General features: G+C 43.2%; 1 protein-coding gene across 4 annotated transcripts in view; it reads right to left on the bottom strand.

The window, feature by feature from the left end:
• Window positions 1-3,785: 3,785 nt before the first annotated feature.
• The window catches only part of PCDH9 (protocadherin 9), a 190,934-nt gene continuing 176,588 nt past the window's right edge, over window positions 3,786-18,131 (bottom strand). Inside the window, exon 3 of one of the 4 annotated variants that reach the window (XM_085852490.1) lies at window positions 3,786-6,306. In XM_085852490.1, the coding sequence (XP_085708616.1) occupies window positions 5,750-6,306 (557 nt within the window). In that variant the 3' untranslated portion in view covers window positions 3,786-5,749. The remainder of the gene's footprint in view (window positions 6,307-18,131) is intronic. The other 3 variants (XM_085852492.1, XR_015050783.1, XM_085852491.1) reach the window with 3 other exon arrangements.

The raw sequence follows: 18,131 nt of genomic DNA, 5'->3' as shown, positions 1-18,131 counted from the left end.
CATTCCTGATTGACAATAATGAACTATAGTTCTACATTCCTGATGGACAATAATGAACTGGAGTTCCACATTCCTGATTGACAATAATGAACTGGAGTTCCACATTCCTGATTGACAATAATGAACGAGAGTTCCACATTCCTGATTGACAAAATGAACTGGAGTTCTACATTCCTGATTGACAATAATGAACTGGAGTTCCACATTCCTGATTGACAATAATGAACTGGAGTTCTACATTCCTGATTGACAATAATGAACTGGAGTTCCACATTCCTGATTGACAATAATGAACTAGAGTTCCACATTCCTGATTGTCAATAACGAACTCGAGTTCTACATTCCTGATTGTCAATAACGAACTCGAGTTCCACATTCCTGATTGACAATAACGAATTCGAGTTCTACATTCCTGATTGATAATAATGAACTGGAGTTCTGTATTCCTGATTGACAATAACGAATTCGAGTTCTACATTCCTGATTGATAATAATGAACTCCAGTTCTACATTCCTGATTGACAATAATGAACAAGAGTTCTGCATTCCTGATTGACAATAATGAACGAGAGTTCTACATTCCCAATTGACAATAACGAACTCGAGTTCTACATTCCTGATTGACAATAACACTGAACAACAAAATTTTTTTTACTGGAGATGTGTAAAGTGATTTAGACTAATTTGGGTACGCTGATTTCAAAAATCATAACCGTTTTGCTGTATCACATCAGGATTTTCAGTAACAGAAATATTCCCATTGCCTAGAAGTCAGGATTTCAATGAAATTTACAAAAATTCATTTATTCATTTATTTCATCATGAATGCTTCAAAATTATAGAAATTACAGAAAAACTCCACTAGAATGTAATTAAAAATGCTTTAGGCATTTGGCTTTGCGTTTGTGCTGCTCTGTGTCAGTTTCACGATGCAGGAACCAGCAGAAATCGCCCATCATGTTCGGGTTGTGCCGCCCTTGGTAACGCGTCTCCATGAGTGAAATCTCTTGGTGGAAATCGCTCGCCGTGCTCGTCCGAGACTGCTCCCAAGTTGTCAGGGAAGAAGTTCAGGTGCTGGTGTAGGAAATGGATTTTCAGGGACATCCTGGAGCCAAGTTTCCTGAAGGACTCCAGCAGCTGCTGCACTATTTCTTCATAGTTGTCCGCGCGCTCGTTCCCCAAGAAGTTGTCCGTCACAGCTTTGAAGCTCCTCCACGCTGCCAGCTCTTTGGGGTTTAGAGTTGTCGGAAAAGTTTCGTCCTTCATAATCTGTCGGATTTGCGGTCCAACAAAGACACCAGTCTTGATCTTGGCCTCCGACAAGGTGTTGCCAAACTTTTCCTTGAGGTATAAAAACCCACGCCCATTCAGATCCATTGCCCGTACAAAACTTTTCATCAAGCCGAGCTTTATGTGGAGTGGTGGAAGGAAAACCTTGGCTGGGTCGACAAGGGCGACATGCTTCACGTTGTGTCGACCAGGTACATGCTCTTTTCGCTCTTCCCAATCTTTCTTCGTCCAGTGATTCTTGTCGTCTCTGCTATCCCAGAGACAAAGGAAGCACATGTATTTTGTGTAGCCTGACTGCAGCCCTAACAACAGCGCCACCACTTTCAAGTCTCCGCAGATGTGCCAGTTGAAGTCATTGTACTTGATGGAATCAAGCAGCTGCCGCATAGTCTCATAGGTCTCTGTCATGCCGAACGCGTGAGCCAGTGGGACTGATGGTTTCTCGTTGCCATTGTGGAGCAAAACAGCCTTCAAGCTGTTCTTCCCCGAGTCGATGAAGAGGCGCCAGTCTGCAGGATCGTGATCACACCCAAGTTCTTTCAACAGACCGTTGATGTCACTGCAGAATGTCATCGTGTCTTCCATCTCAAAGAACTCAGCCATGTCTCTGTGACGTGCTCTGAACAAGGATATCTTGGTGTTAGGTTCAAGTAGATTCCACTGCTGCAGCCTTGATCCAAGCAGCTCTGCCTTCGCCTTTGACAGCGAGAGATCTCTTACAAGATCATTTAAGTCTCCCTGGTTCAGAAGGTGTGATTCTTGAGTGTCAGGTTCAAAAGGTTCATCATCACCATCCTCTTCACCACTGCTTACAGCTATGTTCTGATCAGCTGGAGGTGTTGGAACGGGGTTCTCGTCATCATGAGGCACAGGTTTACGAGCAGAGACGCAGTCAGCGTACTTGATGTGACCCTTATTCTTCTTGTTGAAGCCGGCGATGCTTGTGCAGCAGAAATAACAATCATCATGATGATTCTGCGGCTCACGCCATATCATGGGCACCGCAAATGGCATGCTCGCGCGCTTGCCCACCAACCACTGAGTCAAGGTTGTGTGACAGCTTGTGCAGCAGATGTGTGGTGCCCAGCTCTGTTATTGGTCCCCCACCTTACACCCGAAGTAGTGAAAGTAGGCGGCCTTCATTTTCACTGCTGTAGATATACTTCGCAGTTGATCTTTTTTGGTATACCGACCACAGACATAACAGAAGTTGTCAGGATGATTGGTACAGGAACGCCTACTCATCTTTATCTGAAAGAAAGAAATATAACACAAGTTAACAACAATTGTACGAAATAGACATGTTAAAGACATATGTAAATTTCATTGAAATCCTGACTTCTAGGCAATGGGAATATTTCTGTTCCTGAAAATCCTGACGTGATACAGCAAAACGGTTATGATTTTTGAAATTAGCGTACCCAAATTAGTCTTAATCACTTTACACATCTCCAGTAAAAAAAAATTTTTGAAATTTGTTGTTCAGTGTAATGAACCAGAGTTCTACATTCCTGATTGACAATAATGGAATGGAGTTCTTCATTCCTGATTGACAATAATGAACTATAGTTCTACATTCCTGATGGACAATAATGAACTGGAGTTCCACATTCCTGATTGACAATAATGAACGAGAGTTCTGCATTCCCAATTGACAATAACGAACTCGAGTTCTACATTGCTGATTGACAATAATGAACCAGAGTTCTACATTCCTGATTGAGAATAATGGAATGGAGTTCTTCATTCCTGATTGACAATAATGAACTGGAGTTCTACATTCCTGATTGACAATAATGAACTTGAGTTCTACATTCCTGATTGACAATAATGAACTGGAGTTCCACATTCCTGATTGACAATAATGAACTGGAGTTCTACATTCCTGATTGACAATAATGAACTGGAGTTCTACATTCCTGATTGACAATAATGAACTGGAGTTCCACATTCCTGATTGACAATAATGAACTGGAGTTCCACATTCCTGATTGACAATAATGAACTGGAGTTCCACATTCCTGATTGACAATAATGAACTGGAGTTCCACATTCCTGATTGACAATAATGAACTGGAGTTCTACATTCCTGATTGACAATTACGAACTTGAGTTCTACGATAGACAACAGTGATATCAAAGTTATACATTAATGCTGGATAACAGTGAACTCAGAGCTAAGAGTTTTATTATGATGTGGTGAAGCAATTATGGAAAGTAATTTGTCAGTCTTGTGCTGAAAATACAGGCAATTCGAGAAGACAACAGCCGAGAGCACACAGCAATGTTTGTGCATCAGTATGTGAGCAAGCACAGAACTCCAATTGTCTCTCACCTTCCTTAGTCACCATATCTTGCTTTCTCTCCAAACCTCCTTCTCATTCTCAAACAACTGCAATGGCAAATAATACAATTTACTGATAGTAGATAACAATCAAAATAGTTCAGGATGTTTTGGTGATGGCTCGTATGACAAAGACGCTGTAGTCAAAAGATATCCAAAGCTATGTTTATTGAGTAATCTGGGATCGTGAACACGTCGAGGTTTTGCCATGATACATATGTACATCGTACAGTCGAGAGGACCGATGCATTGTGGTTTATCCACAAAAACCGACATTTCAAGCTCTTTCAAGCATCGGGCAAACGGCTCGTTGGAACAAACATCAGGCCCTCCACCCTCACCTACCCCACCCCAATGATAACCTCAAACACATCGACTCCTCTTTCAACCCCTAATCCCATCGTCATTCCAAATGTTCAGCTGAAACATTCAGAATGAAGCGATGAGAAAGGTCTTGGAATGTTCACTGATGGTTCTCGAGAAAACGGCACATCAAACTTTGCTCGGCTAGCAAGTCCTTTGCTACATAATCGCTCTTCATAGTGAAGAGAAAAAGAGAAGATTTGTGTTTAATGGATGAGAATGTGTTGAATTAAGTACAACATATGCTGAGGTTGTGCTGGAGGAATACTGCACTCCGAAGAGATTTCTTTCTTCCTAATAGGCGACATCCTGCGGGGCTCATGGCAACGCTGCAGTCTCTGAGGTGTCCCACGCCCAGCACGGTTGGAACCAATTAAGCACAGGGGAAGCAGAGGGTAGCAAGTGGCGATGGCCCACAATGGTGTGAGATTGCTGATTCAGATGGTGCAAGTTATGAAGGATAAAGAGGCCGTGACAGAAAGAACAGAAGAACGGGTGGTGTAAAACCTGCCCGTGAAACTAGTTCTTCGGGAAATAAAATCTCTTTTCTGAACTCTTCCCTCTAAAGCCTCAGGTCAAGACATGGCCTAGTCAAAACAATCCCTGGTGACATTTGTTCGAATGATGTTGAAGTTTGCTAATTTCAACTCCTTGTGAAAGTCAATTCCCTCCCACCGCGTGCCGTTGTGTACGCACAGTCATCGGTTTCTCGGAAAGGCACGAGACAACGTCATACAAAAGCAAAAGCCCAGCAATGTATGCATCTCACTCTGAAAACACATTGGCATCAGAATAAAACAAAATATTGCATCCAGTCGAGCTCAATCACTTATGTACACTAAAAGTTACACCGTTGGCCATGTCACGTGAAAACACTGCACATGTCTGGTATGAGATTAATCCAGTCACTTTTTGGTAAGCTAGACATTGGGGGGATAACATCATAACAGCTATGAAAGGGTCCGGCATTTAATCTACTCCACCACATTGAAATAACCAGTGCTCACTCTCGAATGCTGAAAAATAGGGTGACCGATCTTACATCACCTGAAGTCAATAAGGAGACCCCGAGGAGAATCAGTTCAACAACTCATCAAAATCATGGAAACGTGGCCTAATTCGTTGGTTTCCATTGACGAGATCTCTGTCTCTCCCCCCAACCCCCCAAACTCACTTTCTTCTTATCTCAACCTTTCTTTTACCCTTTTCCATCTCTCCTCCCACCTCTATGTAATCCACTGTGTCTGCAACCCTATATGTGTCCCTATTGCTAGAACAGCCCACACTAGACCTCTCAAGGGTATCTCCACCTTTTGGGTGACCCAATTTTCTTTCCTTTGTGCATAATTAGCTTCGAAGCTGACCTTTTAAACAGAGGTTTTGCCTACAAACACTGCCATTGCTTGCAGAACGATTACAAAGCCTCATTAAAAGTTGAGTGCAACAACCAAATTTTGTTCAAAAACATTTCCGTGAGCCGCTTGATTTTTGCTCATCCGCACAAACTTTATACGAATGCAAGAAACGATGTCCACTTGATCACAACAATACTCCACAGCAATGTATATGTTACCTCAAGCGTGATCCTGTCCCATCCACAAAACAGGGGATGGGAAGGAGAAATGGGATAAGCATTTCGAGAGTGGTTGTGAGAGCAGGAAAACCTATATGCCACAAAACAGCGAGTGGTGCGAAGGCTGGATGGGGTGCACAGTTTGCTACAGATTCACAACCACAGCAAATTACATGACCTCACAAATAGAGTTCCTTGTTGTAGTCTGGGCTTCCTAGAGGATGCGGAGTCTGTCGAAAATGTTGTGAACGTGGCCCGAGCGTCGTGGCTTCGGTTTCATTCAGGAAATCTCCGTGGTGTCGATAATTGTTGCTGTAGAAGGCGTTGTAGTAGGAATTGGCTTGCCGACTTGTGCTGCCTGCTGTGTTGGATGCACCACCGAGCTTGCAAACCAAAGCAGTGGGACTATTTACATTTGGGCATGGTGACACCGAGGGTTCAACAGAGTCAGTGGATGCTGCGGTGGGTGACTGTGTGGAGACAGCACCATTGGGGACTAGATCGCGTCGGTCCCATTCCGGATGTGAGAAGCCAAGTGGGGATGAATCGTTAGGTGCTCGGTCGCCTTGAGGCATCCAGCAGTTGTCTGAGTGGCCGTACATTTGGCATTCGGGTGTGCAAGTGGAAGGTACGGCGACACATGATGCAGGTGGAGTTGGCGCAGCGGTGGACAGCGCTACATCCGGTAGGTCTGACACAAGGGAAGCGGCGATGGGCATTGTCGATGCAATGGGGGCTGCACGAGAAGGAAAGGAAACACAAGCAGTTGTAAGTGGGCACTGCATTCCACACTATTGCCAGTGATATTTCAACCACCTCCAGACATCACACAACATCATTTCTTCGATGGCATTATGTCAATCAAGGATGTGGAAGATGTTCAAATGTGAGATAAAGATGCAATTTCAAAATACACTAACTGACAAATCATTGTGCCCTGACAAGTAAGTTTTGGCAACAAGTGCCCTGGGAAAAGCCATATAGCTGCAATGATTGATGTTAAAGTCAGCAGAGACAATGCACAGGATGGTGCAGAAGTAGAACACTCACCTTTGAGCTGTCTCCTCTGGGTTTTGATTCCAGACCCGACTATGAACTGTCGGATTGGTGCTTCACCGTCAGGGGGTTGCATCACAAAGTGCATCATCCCCCGGATGGTTGCTAAGTCAGGTGTCCCATGTGCTAGTATTAGTGGGTGGACACTAAATATCCCACAGTGTCTTTCATGAAGAGTCAGCGAGTTATCATCAGGACCTTGAACAAATTACAATTTCCTGCCTAAAACTGCAGGAAGCAAGCGGTCTGGTGTTTGTGGATATCCCTTGACACCACCTTACACCGCTTGCTATCTCATAGTGTGGTAGCTGATGGGCAGCAGCTCCTACACTCCAAACAAATTCACATTCCCAGGTTGCTTGCAAGGCACATGGGAGCGGCCATCTTCGGTTACGAAGGGCAACCATGACATTGTAGTCGTGGAGCATTGCTAATGAAAGGTGTAGTTGCAGCAAATTTGAGTAAAATAACAAAAATACAGCAATTGTATATAACGAATGATAAAAATTAGTGATTTTAAATACGTCTCTTTAGACATAACTATGCTTCGCCAAACTTTGGAAGTCAAAAGACGGAGCTTGGCGGGGAGAATAAGGAAAAGTGGGACACAATGTCAGATCTATCCTACCTCTCATTGGTGGAGCTGTGGCCTAATTCTGAGAGGTGTTTTCCTGCATGGGTGTGGGGGTTTGTAAGACTCGTTTGAGATGTAGGCCAGCACCTCATCTGTCCAAAAAGGGTGACATCAGAGGTAATATCCTGCTTCTGCCCACTCTCTCTTCCCAATCTCTTCTTTGTACTGATAGTACAGTTTTTCACATTTTTAAAATTATTATGATCATTATTAACACGAGGAGAGGCCTCCTGGATAAAAAAAAGCAAAGAAAGAAGATTGGGGGGGGGGGTGGAGGGGGGAATCCTTCAATATTAAATAAGGCAATTTCTGGACATATGTATGTGTCAATGTATTTACGTATCGAGAAATCATCGAAAAAAAACAGGGCTGGCCTGATCTCTACCAAATGTGGCATACTGTACATGTTAGTAGTACCCAGGGTCAGGTCATGGACACAGATAAAATAAATGCTCCCCCACCACCCCCACCTTGCAGGAGGGAAGGGAAGGTGGGCACAACGACTTGCCAATGCTCTCACAGTGAGTGGGTGTTTCTGGTGTAACAAAAGAAAGAAGGTGGGGGGAACGCTAGCTGGCACACGATTCTGAACATTCCTACAATTAAAATGTTGCGATGGAAAATGAAATCCGACTGAACAACCGAACTGAAAGGGCTGTGAATTTGCAGTCAAGTAAAGTACAACAGCTTGACAGCCTCCCCACTCAAGTGGGAATCTCTGCCAGAATGAGGCTGCAGAGGTCATGGATCATTTATGGTGCGATCACGAGTTTTTCAGTAATGTTTTAAAATATCGCACGATGCCATCGAGTATGCAAGAAAGAGCAGAGACCTGCGAGTACGGAATATTAATGGATGCACACATCAGGAAATGCATACAAGTGCACAAACACTGTGTTATTTACACGTCTTGTACAATGTGCCTGTGTCGGAGTGCAACTCAATTCTTATCAACATAAGAGACGGAGAACGGAGGAAATAAAAAGGCGACAGAGTGAGGAAGAGAATCCAATAAGAGGAAAGGGATGAGATAATAAAATAAGTAAAACAGCACAAACAATTGGGGATCAGGCTGTATCGATCAATATGACATGCTGAACATTGTGTGTGTGTGTGTGTGTGTGTGTGTGTGTGTGTGTGTGTGTGTGTGTGTGTGTGTGTGTGTGTGTGTGTGTGTGTGTGTGTGTGTGTGTGTGTGTGTGTGTGTGTGTGTGTGTGTGTGTGTGTGTGTGTGTGTGTGTGTGTGTGTGTCTTATTCCTCATGTGCAGCCTGTGGCTGCTGGTAGCATCATTGGTTGAGGGCACAGCTGTGCTGCTGATGCAATGCCCCTATTAGTGGGGAAACTTAGCATAACAATTGTGCATTTTGTGAGGAAAGCACCAAATTTGGCACACAAGTAGCCTATCATATTATGATCAGATTTGGATATTGGGCCATCTCAAATGTTTTGATGGCAGTGGAAAATGGCTGCCACAGCCATCAGCGGCTGAATTTGAGATAGCCCAATATCCAAATCTGTTCATAATATGATAGGCTACTTGTGTGCCAAAGTTGGTGCTTTCGTCACAAAATGCACAATTGTTATGCTATATTTAGCAAAGTTGCCCCACTATAGTACCAATGCACTGGTATTACTTACAGTGCGACCTCAGAAGAAAGACAGGCTGAATTAACGCCACCTGGTGTCGATTCAACGGCCGATAGGGGCTCAAACTCAAGACCTGAAGATCCCAAGCCAGACACCTGAACTGCTAAGGCAACATCAGTGTGTGTGTTGTCATATTTTGCATATTTATACTCGTGTTTGTGCATGTCGTTGATAAATTTATCATTTGAAAAGTTGATGAGCTGTGTTTGTAAACTTCACTTCATCAGTGCTGATATGGTGTTATATTATATCAACTATCAATGAACACACGCACAGAACTATTCCCATGCCACGAAAATCAAGAAATACAAGTCACCCTAAAGCATTTAATATTTCGACGATAAAAGCAATTTCCCAAATGAATTATAGTGACAAAGAACATCATTAAAGGTGTAATTGCAAGACAAATGAGTAATTTAGGTGCAAGCTAAGGCGCGAGTCTTCATCGCGTACAAGTTGGAAGCAACACACGGAGGGAGCAACCAACAAATAAGTACACTCACGTATCTCTTCCAACGAGGCGGCTGTGCTTCCCGACACTGATATATACCGAGCACAACACATTGCAGGTGACAATTGCATCGGACCAAGGCAAAGGAACGTGCTCGCAGGGTGCGCCAGCTCAGATGTCAGAGAAACAACATTCGACTGGACGGGGTAAACATTTGGGCATGCATTGGGTAAACACATGCCATTAATTGCAGTGAACAAATTAGTGTTACAGTAAATAAGTGGCACTGTTAATTTCAGCAGCCAAGGGAATCCATAAATTATGTACTTGTCGGGGAACGCCTGCTCTCTAATCACATGCACCTGGCCATCTGCTCCGAGAGACTTTTCCGAATCAACTTTTATGAAAGGTGTGTTCGTTCCATCACCGCGTGCTTCAAAAGCCATCTCTGCTCGGGTCTGAGCGAACAGCTGTTCGTTAAAAACGTTTTCTTTACATGAGCAACGTCCTTGCTTCTTGCTGAAAGGAACCACACGCTTCACTCCTCGAGCAAGAGGACATACGGAAGATAATTTGGTGTGAGTGCACGGAGAGGAAGAGCACGCAGAGAACATGATAAGAGGGTATGAATCCAAGAATCCGTTTAACGTCCCATGAACAGAAAGTGTGTGCTTCTGAAAGTCCTTTAGCTGACACTGCAATGGAGATTGAGAATTGCGGAGGCTCCTGCTTTCTTGAACTTATACTAGAAGAGAGATGTTTAAATGTCTGTCTGTCTGTCTGTCGCCATTTTTGTCACAAATGGCCAAATAGTTAGTCGTCAAACTTTTAGAGGTTCATCAGTGAGTGCGAGGGAATGCTTTCGGCCAAAAAAAGAACAAAATTGAAAAAAAAAAAGATTGGAATTTCGAGGGATTTGTCTTTCAATCGTGCCTCAGCCTTTGTAGCTAAGTGAAAGGTAAAATTAAATGATCCCCAACCCCATTCCTCCGTGGGTTTAGGGAAGTGTTTTAGCCCCCCCCCTCCCCACAAAAGAATAGAAAAAAATATATATTTGATTTTTTTCCAAAATGGCAACAGGATTAGAACAGCAATGGGCAGCAGTGAGCCCGCAACCCCAAATATATTGCCGGGTACCCTTGCTCGCCAAAAGATAAATAAATGGAAGACGAAGTTGGAAATTTTAATGTTTAGAATATTCTCGATTTGATAAGTGGAAATATATTGTGAGGTTGCTCTTCATTTGATGTTAACACCGTACATTTTTCTTGAAGAATATGATCTGCATTTTGGAAATGAAACTCATTCAGATAGTTCTGTAAATTCAGAAAACGGTATCATTAGTGTGAGTCAATAATGGTCTCGGTCTCGGTCTCGGTCTCGGTCTCGGTCTCGGTCTCTGTCTCTCTCTCGATTTGTCTGTCTGTCTGTCTCTTGGTCTGTCTGTCTGTCTGTCCCTCTCTCTCTCGATCTGTCTGTCTGTATGTCTCTCTTTCTCTCTCTCTCCTGAAATTATGGGCCCTCTATTCGGAGACGTTCCGTAATTGAAGGCTTGCAATCTGTCCCCCCCCCCGCCGCCCCCCCATCACGATGATCTAGATGGTCACTGAATCAGGCAGTCAAGAAGTCAAAAGATTTTGAGACCCCTGTCTTGCTGTGGACTCAAATCATTGTACTTGTGGCAATGAATGTTAAATATACACCTTATTGGGAGCAGTATTTTAAGCACAATAGATAATTATTTAACTTTAACACACATCACAATTTAATCACATCATTCGTCGACCTTCAAGTTTTGATAAGTGATAATTTAAAGAACATTTCTAAAGCTAGCTGTATCCACAGGGAAGTGGATGAGCCTCAATACGAACACAAGACTGGATGGTGCAAGAGGAGCAAAGAGGATTCGAGAGGATGTTCTGCTGGATTCTGCTATAAAACATGAAATACACACATTTGATCGAATGGACAGAAACTATCCTGTTATTATTTTACATCTTGATTCTTATTATGCCTATTTCTGATTACCTCAACCACACACTCTTTAAGTACGCATTGACCACAGCAAATACTACTTGTCTGTCTAGGTAAGCTGAGCACAATATGATGTAAATAGAAAATCTAAAAACCCGAGCACGTTTCAGACAAGCAAAGGTTTTTCCCATTGAGCAAGTGAGCCCGGACCCCCAGTGGGGAATTTTCGATTGCCAGGCTTGTAATCCTTCAGGGGTCAATCGGCCCTTATGGCCCAGTACAGACAAAAGTCGTATATTCGTGAATTAGTCCCCTTGAGTTGTTGTGAGCCTAACAATGTTGTTTTTGATGCTCATTGAACACAGTGTATGTATGTATGTATGTATGTATGTATGTATGTATGTATGTATGTATGTATGTATATATATATATATATATATATATATATATATATATATATATATATATATATATATATATATATATAAATAACATTAAAGGTGGTTGGAAGATTGCATTGTTCAGTAATAAAGGGACCGCCAACCAACAATTTTTATTAATTTTTAAAGCTCCACTCCACCAATTTGAAATAAACAGGAAAGAGCAGACTCAGCCTTAGGCGATGTTTCATTCATGGTCCACGAACCTCCTCAAGCTGGTTCTTGGTGCTTGACATGAAGAATTTGAGGAGGTTCGTGGACCACGAATGAAACATCGCCTGAGGCTAAGTCTGATCTTTCCTGGATGTTTCCAATTGGTGGAGAAAAGCTCAGTAACTTGCATATTGCAGTTGAACAGCCTTCTTTGGATATGAAGGGCAACCAATTTCACACACACACACACACACACACACACACACACACACACACACACACACACACATACACATACACATACACATACACACACACACACACACACGAAAGGTAACATACCTACTATGCATAGATGATTTTTTTTAAAGCTCTTTGCACCGAATGATGAAAAATTGATACAAGAGCTAAAACTAGTAAAATGGTTCTCTGAGGACATTCAAATGGAATTTGGATTCGATAAGTGCGCCAAGTGCACATTTCGACAAGATAAACCAACAGGAATGGATCATATAAAAATAGACCTTGAAACAACAAAAAAGCAGCGAGAAAACGAAGCATCATACAAATATGTCAAAGTACAAGAGGGCCACTAAATATGTCACATACAAACACACGAAATAATCGCCAAAGAATACCTACATTGAACAAAGCTGATCCTGAAAACGTATCTCTCCCCAAGAAACAAAATCAAAGCCAGAAACCAACTCGCAGTACCGGTGTTCCAATAGAGCTGTGGAATAATAAACTGTCCCTGATCAGAAATCAACAAGTTACACAACAAAACAACAAAACTCCTAATGTTCGACAAAATGTTCTACAAAAACCAGTGCATCCCGAGAATGTACCTGCCGAGACGAGAGGGAGGGAGTGGCCTGATGTAACTCAACCAGGTGCACAGAGCGACGAGTGTTGGATTCGCTGAGTATGTGAAATTCTCAACAGATTATTGGATTCAATTTGTCAATAAACATGAACACAACAAACCTGAAAAAGTATCCCTAACTCACTAACAATTGCAAAAAAGACAAAAGAAATATCGAAAAAGAAATACGAACAAAAATACACCAACAACTGGGAGAATGACAAAAGAGCAGGAAAATCCAAAAAATAATTGGACTGAGTTTGGAACGACAAAGAAGGCTCATTGGAATGGCTAAGAAGAGGTCAGCTCAACTGGGACAGAGAACAAATAATAATAAATGCCCAAGATCAAGGATACTACACCAATTGATTTTAAAAAGTTGGTGGAACTGAGCCAGATGGACAAGTGTAGGTTCTGCAAGACAGAAACAGAAAGTACTTGTCACCTGCATTCAGGATGCCAAAAACTATCAGAACAACTTTTTCACAGAATGGCACAACAAAGTATGCAAAGTGATTCAATGGCATATCTGCAAAACTTTCAACATCCCAGTTCCAGAAAACTCATGGAAATGCAAAACGAGGGAAGTCATTGAAAACTCGAAGGGCACTCGGTAGAGTGCATACCTCCACCATGTAACGCCTGATCCACGATAACATATCGGGCCCAATACTTTTTTGAAATATCATGCTATACAGAACAATATCGTTTTTGGCCCTATCTCTCAATGGTGAGGAATCACTGAAGAAATTTATCAGACCTGAATCCAGATTTGGATCTTCACCAAAATCTAATCAGTTTGGCTTTGTCACATACCCAACCAGCCCCCAACATTTCATCCAGATCCGTGCACAGCTTTTTGAGATATCCTGCGCACAAACAAACAGACAAACACAGAAAGGGGTGAAAACATAACCTCCTTCACCTTCGGTGGCAGAGGTAAAAAGGAAGTCATGCTCTCGTACGACCTGATGACCAATCGAGTATGAACATAGAAAACAATCCTTGTGACAGGACATCGTTCTCAGGAATAAAAAGCAAAAGACAGCATTGCTGATTGAGTTATCTGTACCGAGCGGTTTTGGCTTAAATAATGCAGAAATCAAGAAAATAAACAAATACCGGGACCTCAAAAATAAGATCAAGAGATCTTGGAAGGCGAAGATCATCTAAATTGCACCAGTGATAATTGGAACAACAGGAATAAACAAGAAGAACTTCACTGAGATTATAAAAATCATGCCCGGGAATATTTCTACAAACAAACGACGATTGGAGGCAGTCTGCAGTCCGGGGTTCAGTGACTATCCTGAAAAGAGCCCTCGGACCAAAATTCTGAGAATAACAAATTTGAACAGCATGGTCCATGAACTGTGACCCTTTGCAGAAGTGAAGGTGGGTACTTTGAGTGCTGGGAGGACTTTGTTCCAACTCCTCAAACCCGTAAATGGAGATAACAACACACAATCACACACGCGCGCACACACACACACACACACACACGAGAAGTAAACATCCCCACCTCTAAGCTGTCTAGCCTGGGTTAAAATGCTGACCCATCTATAAACTGTCATCCCAGTTATTCACAGGCAGGGGGATTCATCAATGCGTCTCGTCCTTTGAATGAACATTAAACTGGATGTTCCGTCCGCTGGAATGAGTTGGTCGACGTTACCGATCCACGGTGTTCTTTGCGAAGAGTATGTGACCTATCGCTGGCATCCTGAACAAATCCCAAATTCCTGCTCTAACTACTGGTGAAGTAGTATTTAGTCGCTTGCATGTTTCAGGTAAACAGCTTTCTTTGGATATGAAGGGCAATACACACATATATATATATATATATATATATATATATATATATATATATATATATATATATATACATATAGTACATATACATATGCATATATATATACATATATATATATATATATATATATATATATATATATATATATATACATATATATAGTACATATACATATGCATATATATATACAAATATATATATACATATATATATATATATATATATATATATATATAAATATATATAACAAATATACATCTGAATATATATATATATATATATATATATATATATTGTTGCGAATTCGCGCCCGCCGGCGTGCGAACGGCCACGTAACCCGAATCGCGGAACGTCGCCCACCGGACGGACAATTCTGTCGTGACCCTCTCGGACGAACGCCGGGAGCTAGTCACGGGTGGGCCTTTCGGTCTCACCACGATCGTGCCAATCGGCCCCCCGCGTGGGATAGGGTTGTTCGCCAAATTCGACCTACCTAAGTACCCACGCGGAGGGTAGACCGGGCGATCGCACCTCGCCGCAGGTCGACTCCGGACACGGGCCACTTAAGCAACCCGTTCCGTACTAGCGGGATAACCGAGCGGTGTTATCGTCGGCCTCGACGGTTTCGATTAATTATCGGGCGTATTAAGCCCACTACCAACCCTTTACGTGAAGCAAGATGGAGATTCAATTAAAGAAAAGACGAAGCGAAACGGGAAAACAGTTCAACATATGCACATTTATTCCGCGGCACACGGAGAGCACACATATACAATTGCAACAATTATGCACCGAAAGCAATTGCAACAAAAGAAACACAACAATGCAGATCTACAACCGACTACGCGTGCACACGGCAACACTTACACAGTTTTACTTTACAGACGGCGCCAACAACACATTTACTCAAAAGCAAAAGAAAAGGGCCATCCTCAAAGACAAGGGGGCAGACGGGGCCTGTGGGCCAATATTTGCGCGGGACGTGAAAGAGCGGTCAGGTCCGCGAGACCGGGTGGATCCTACCCGTGTCTTTGTGATGAGCTGCAAATGTGGCGGCGAGGCGGTGCCCCGACTCCGCGCTCCTTCGCGGGTTTCGTTGGCACTGCTTGGAGTGGGGTGGGAACGGGGCCCCCTTTTCGCACTATCTCAGCGCGGGGGGAAAAAGGGGGGGAATTGTTGATGCTCTGGGGAAAGAGGATAGCTGGCTTGCTTGGGTGCCGCGACGAGCGATTCCACTGCGAGCTCGGCGCCGACCGCCGTCTTCCTTGCCTCGGACCCGAGCTATTCGGTCTCTTCCCCAATTCTCCTCAGCCGACTGCAGCAAACCACCTGTACGCCCTCGCCTCCCGACTCACTCCCCGCTCCTCCAAGGCCGACTCTGCGCTCAAACCAACTCGACCGCGCTCCAGGCTCCAGGCTTTCTCTCTCTGCAGCTCCCCGACAGACTCCGAACCCCGACAGACTGCGAGCTCCACTCGGCTCTCCGACCTCTCCAGACTGACTCTTCCAAAACTGACTCCCAAATTCGCCCTGCGCTCGGCGCTTTATAGGCCGGCAGGAGAACCCATATGCAAATTTCTGGATCAGAACGAGCTCGGGGGTGGAGCCACGCTCGCCCATTGGACGGAGAAAAAGGGGAGCGAGTCTCCCCTGATCCTATAATTTGCATATCGCGATTCTATACCGACGTGCCTGGAGGCGGGGCCAAACCGCCCCGCGCTTGCTGATTGGACGGATCAGAAGTGGGCGTGTATCATTCCTGATCCGAATTCTCCTCGGAAAGGCCGCATTTTGCAGTCGCGGCTCAGCGCGCGTCCCGGACGAGGCCAGGACCACCTGACGCTCGGTGCTCAAAAGTGGTGCGGGAATGGCGGTAGAAGGAGGAGAGGTGAAGGTGGTGGAGGGTTTATTGTGGTGGTTTATGGCCATGGCGACGTTTGGAATGGCGGTGATGCGATGTTTGTGGGAGCGAGTTGTGAAGGTAAAGGTCATGGCTGTTGGCGTTGTTGTTGTTGTGAAGCGGCGTTGTGGTTGGTGGTTGCTGTGTGATGGCGGTTGGTTTGTGGTTGGTTCAAAATAAAGATAGAACAGAAAAACGGCTATCTCAAAGGGTCGCAGCCCGAATGAATCACATTTATTCCCTCTAAACAACGGGTTTGGGGCTAACTACACATGCACTTACAGAGATATCTAACCTACGGGACCCGAATGGTGGTTAGCTAATTTCCTCAACCGCAACAATATATATGCATATATATATATATATATATACATATATATATATATATATATATATATATATATATATATATATATATATATATATATATATATATATATACATATATATACATATATATATATATATACACATATATATATATATACACATATATATATATATACATATACATATATATATATATATATATATACACATATATATATATACACATATATATATATATATACATATACATATATATATATACACATATATATATATATATACACATATATATATATATATATATATAGATATATATATATATATATATATATATATATATATATATATATATATATATATACATACTGTGCGGTAGGAATGATGGACCGGTTTAAGGTAAAAATGGGATTGCACCAAGGATCGACTCTGAGCCCTTTCCTGGTTGCAATGGTGATGGACAGGTTGACGGACGAGATCAGATTGGAGTCTCCATGGACTATGATGTTCGTGGATGACATCATGATCTGTAGGGAGAGTTGGGAGCAGGCTGAGGCGAGCCTCGAGAGGTGGAGGTACGCACTGGAGAGAAGGGGAATGATAGTCAGTCGGAGTAAGACGGAGTACATGTGCGTAAATGAGAGGGAGGGTGGTGGTATGGTGCGGTTGCAAGGAGTTGAGGTGGGGAAGGTGGATGGGTTTAAATACTTGGGATCAACTGTCCAAAGTAACGCAGAGTGTGGGAGAGAAGTGAAAAAGAGAGTGCAGGTAGGAGGTATTGGGTGGAGAAGAGTTGCAGGAGTGATTTATGACAGAAGGGTAGCTGCAAGAGTTCAGGGAAAAGTATATAATACGGTAGTGAGACGAGCTATGTTGGATGGTTTGGAGGCGGTGGCGCTAACAAAAAGACAGGAAGCGGAGCTGGAGGTGGCAGAGTTAAAGATACTGCGATTCTCATTGGGAGTGACGAGGATGGACAGGATAAGGAATGAGTATATTGGAGGGACAGCTCAGGTAGGATGGTTTGGAGACAAAGTAAGAGAAGGGAGATTGAGATGATTTGGACATGTGCTCAGGAGGGAAGCGGAGTATATCGGGAGAAGGATGTTTAAGATGGAGCCGCCAGGCAGGAGGAGAAGAGGAAGGCCAAAGAAGAGGTTCATGGATGCGGTGAGGGCGGACATGAGGGTGGTTGAAGTGTCAATGGAAGATGTGGAGGATAGAGCGAAATGGAGATGGTTGATCCGTTGTGGCGATCCCTAACGGGAGCAGCCGAAAGAAGATATATATATATATATA

This window comes from Eptatretus burgeri, chromosome 13 (genome assembly GCF_056783735.1).
Source record: "Eptatretus burgeri isolate ZD-2024b chromosome 13, Ebu_testis_v1, whole genome shotgun sequence".
NCBI classification, from domain to species: domain Eukaryota; kingdom Metazoa; phylum Chordata; class Myxini; order Myxiniformes; family Myxinidae; genus Eptatretus; species Eptatretus burgeri.
The sequence above is the reverse complement of the archived record's forward strand: the minus strand, read 5'-3'. Positions and strand labels throughout refer to the sequence as shown.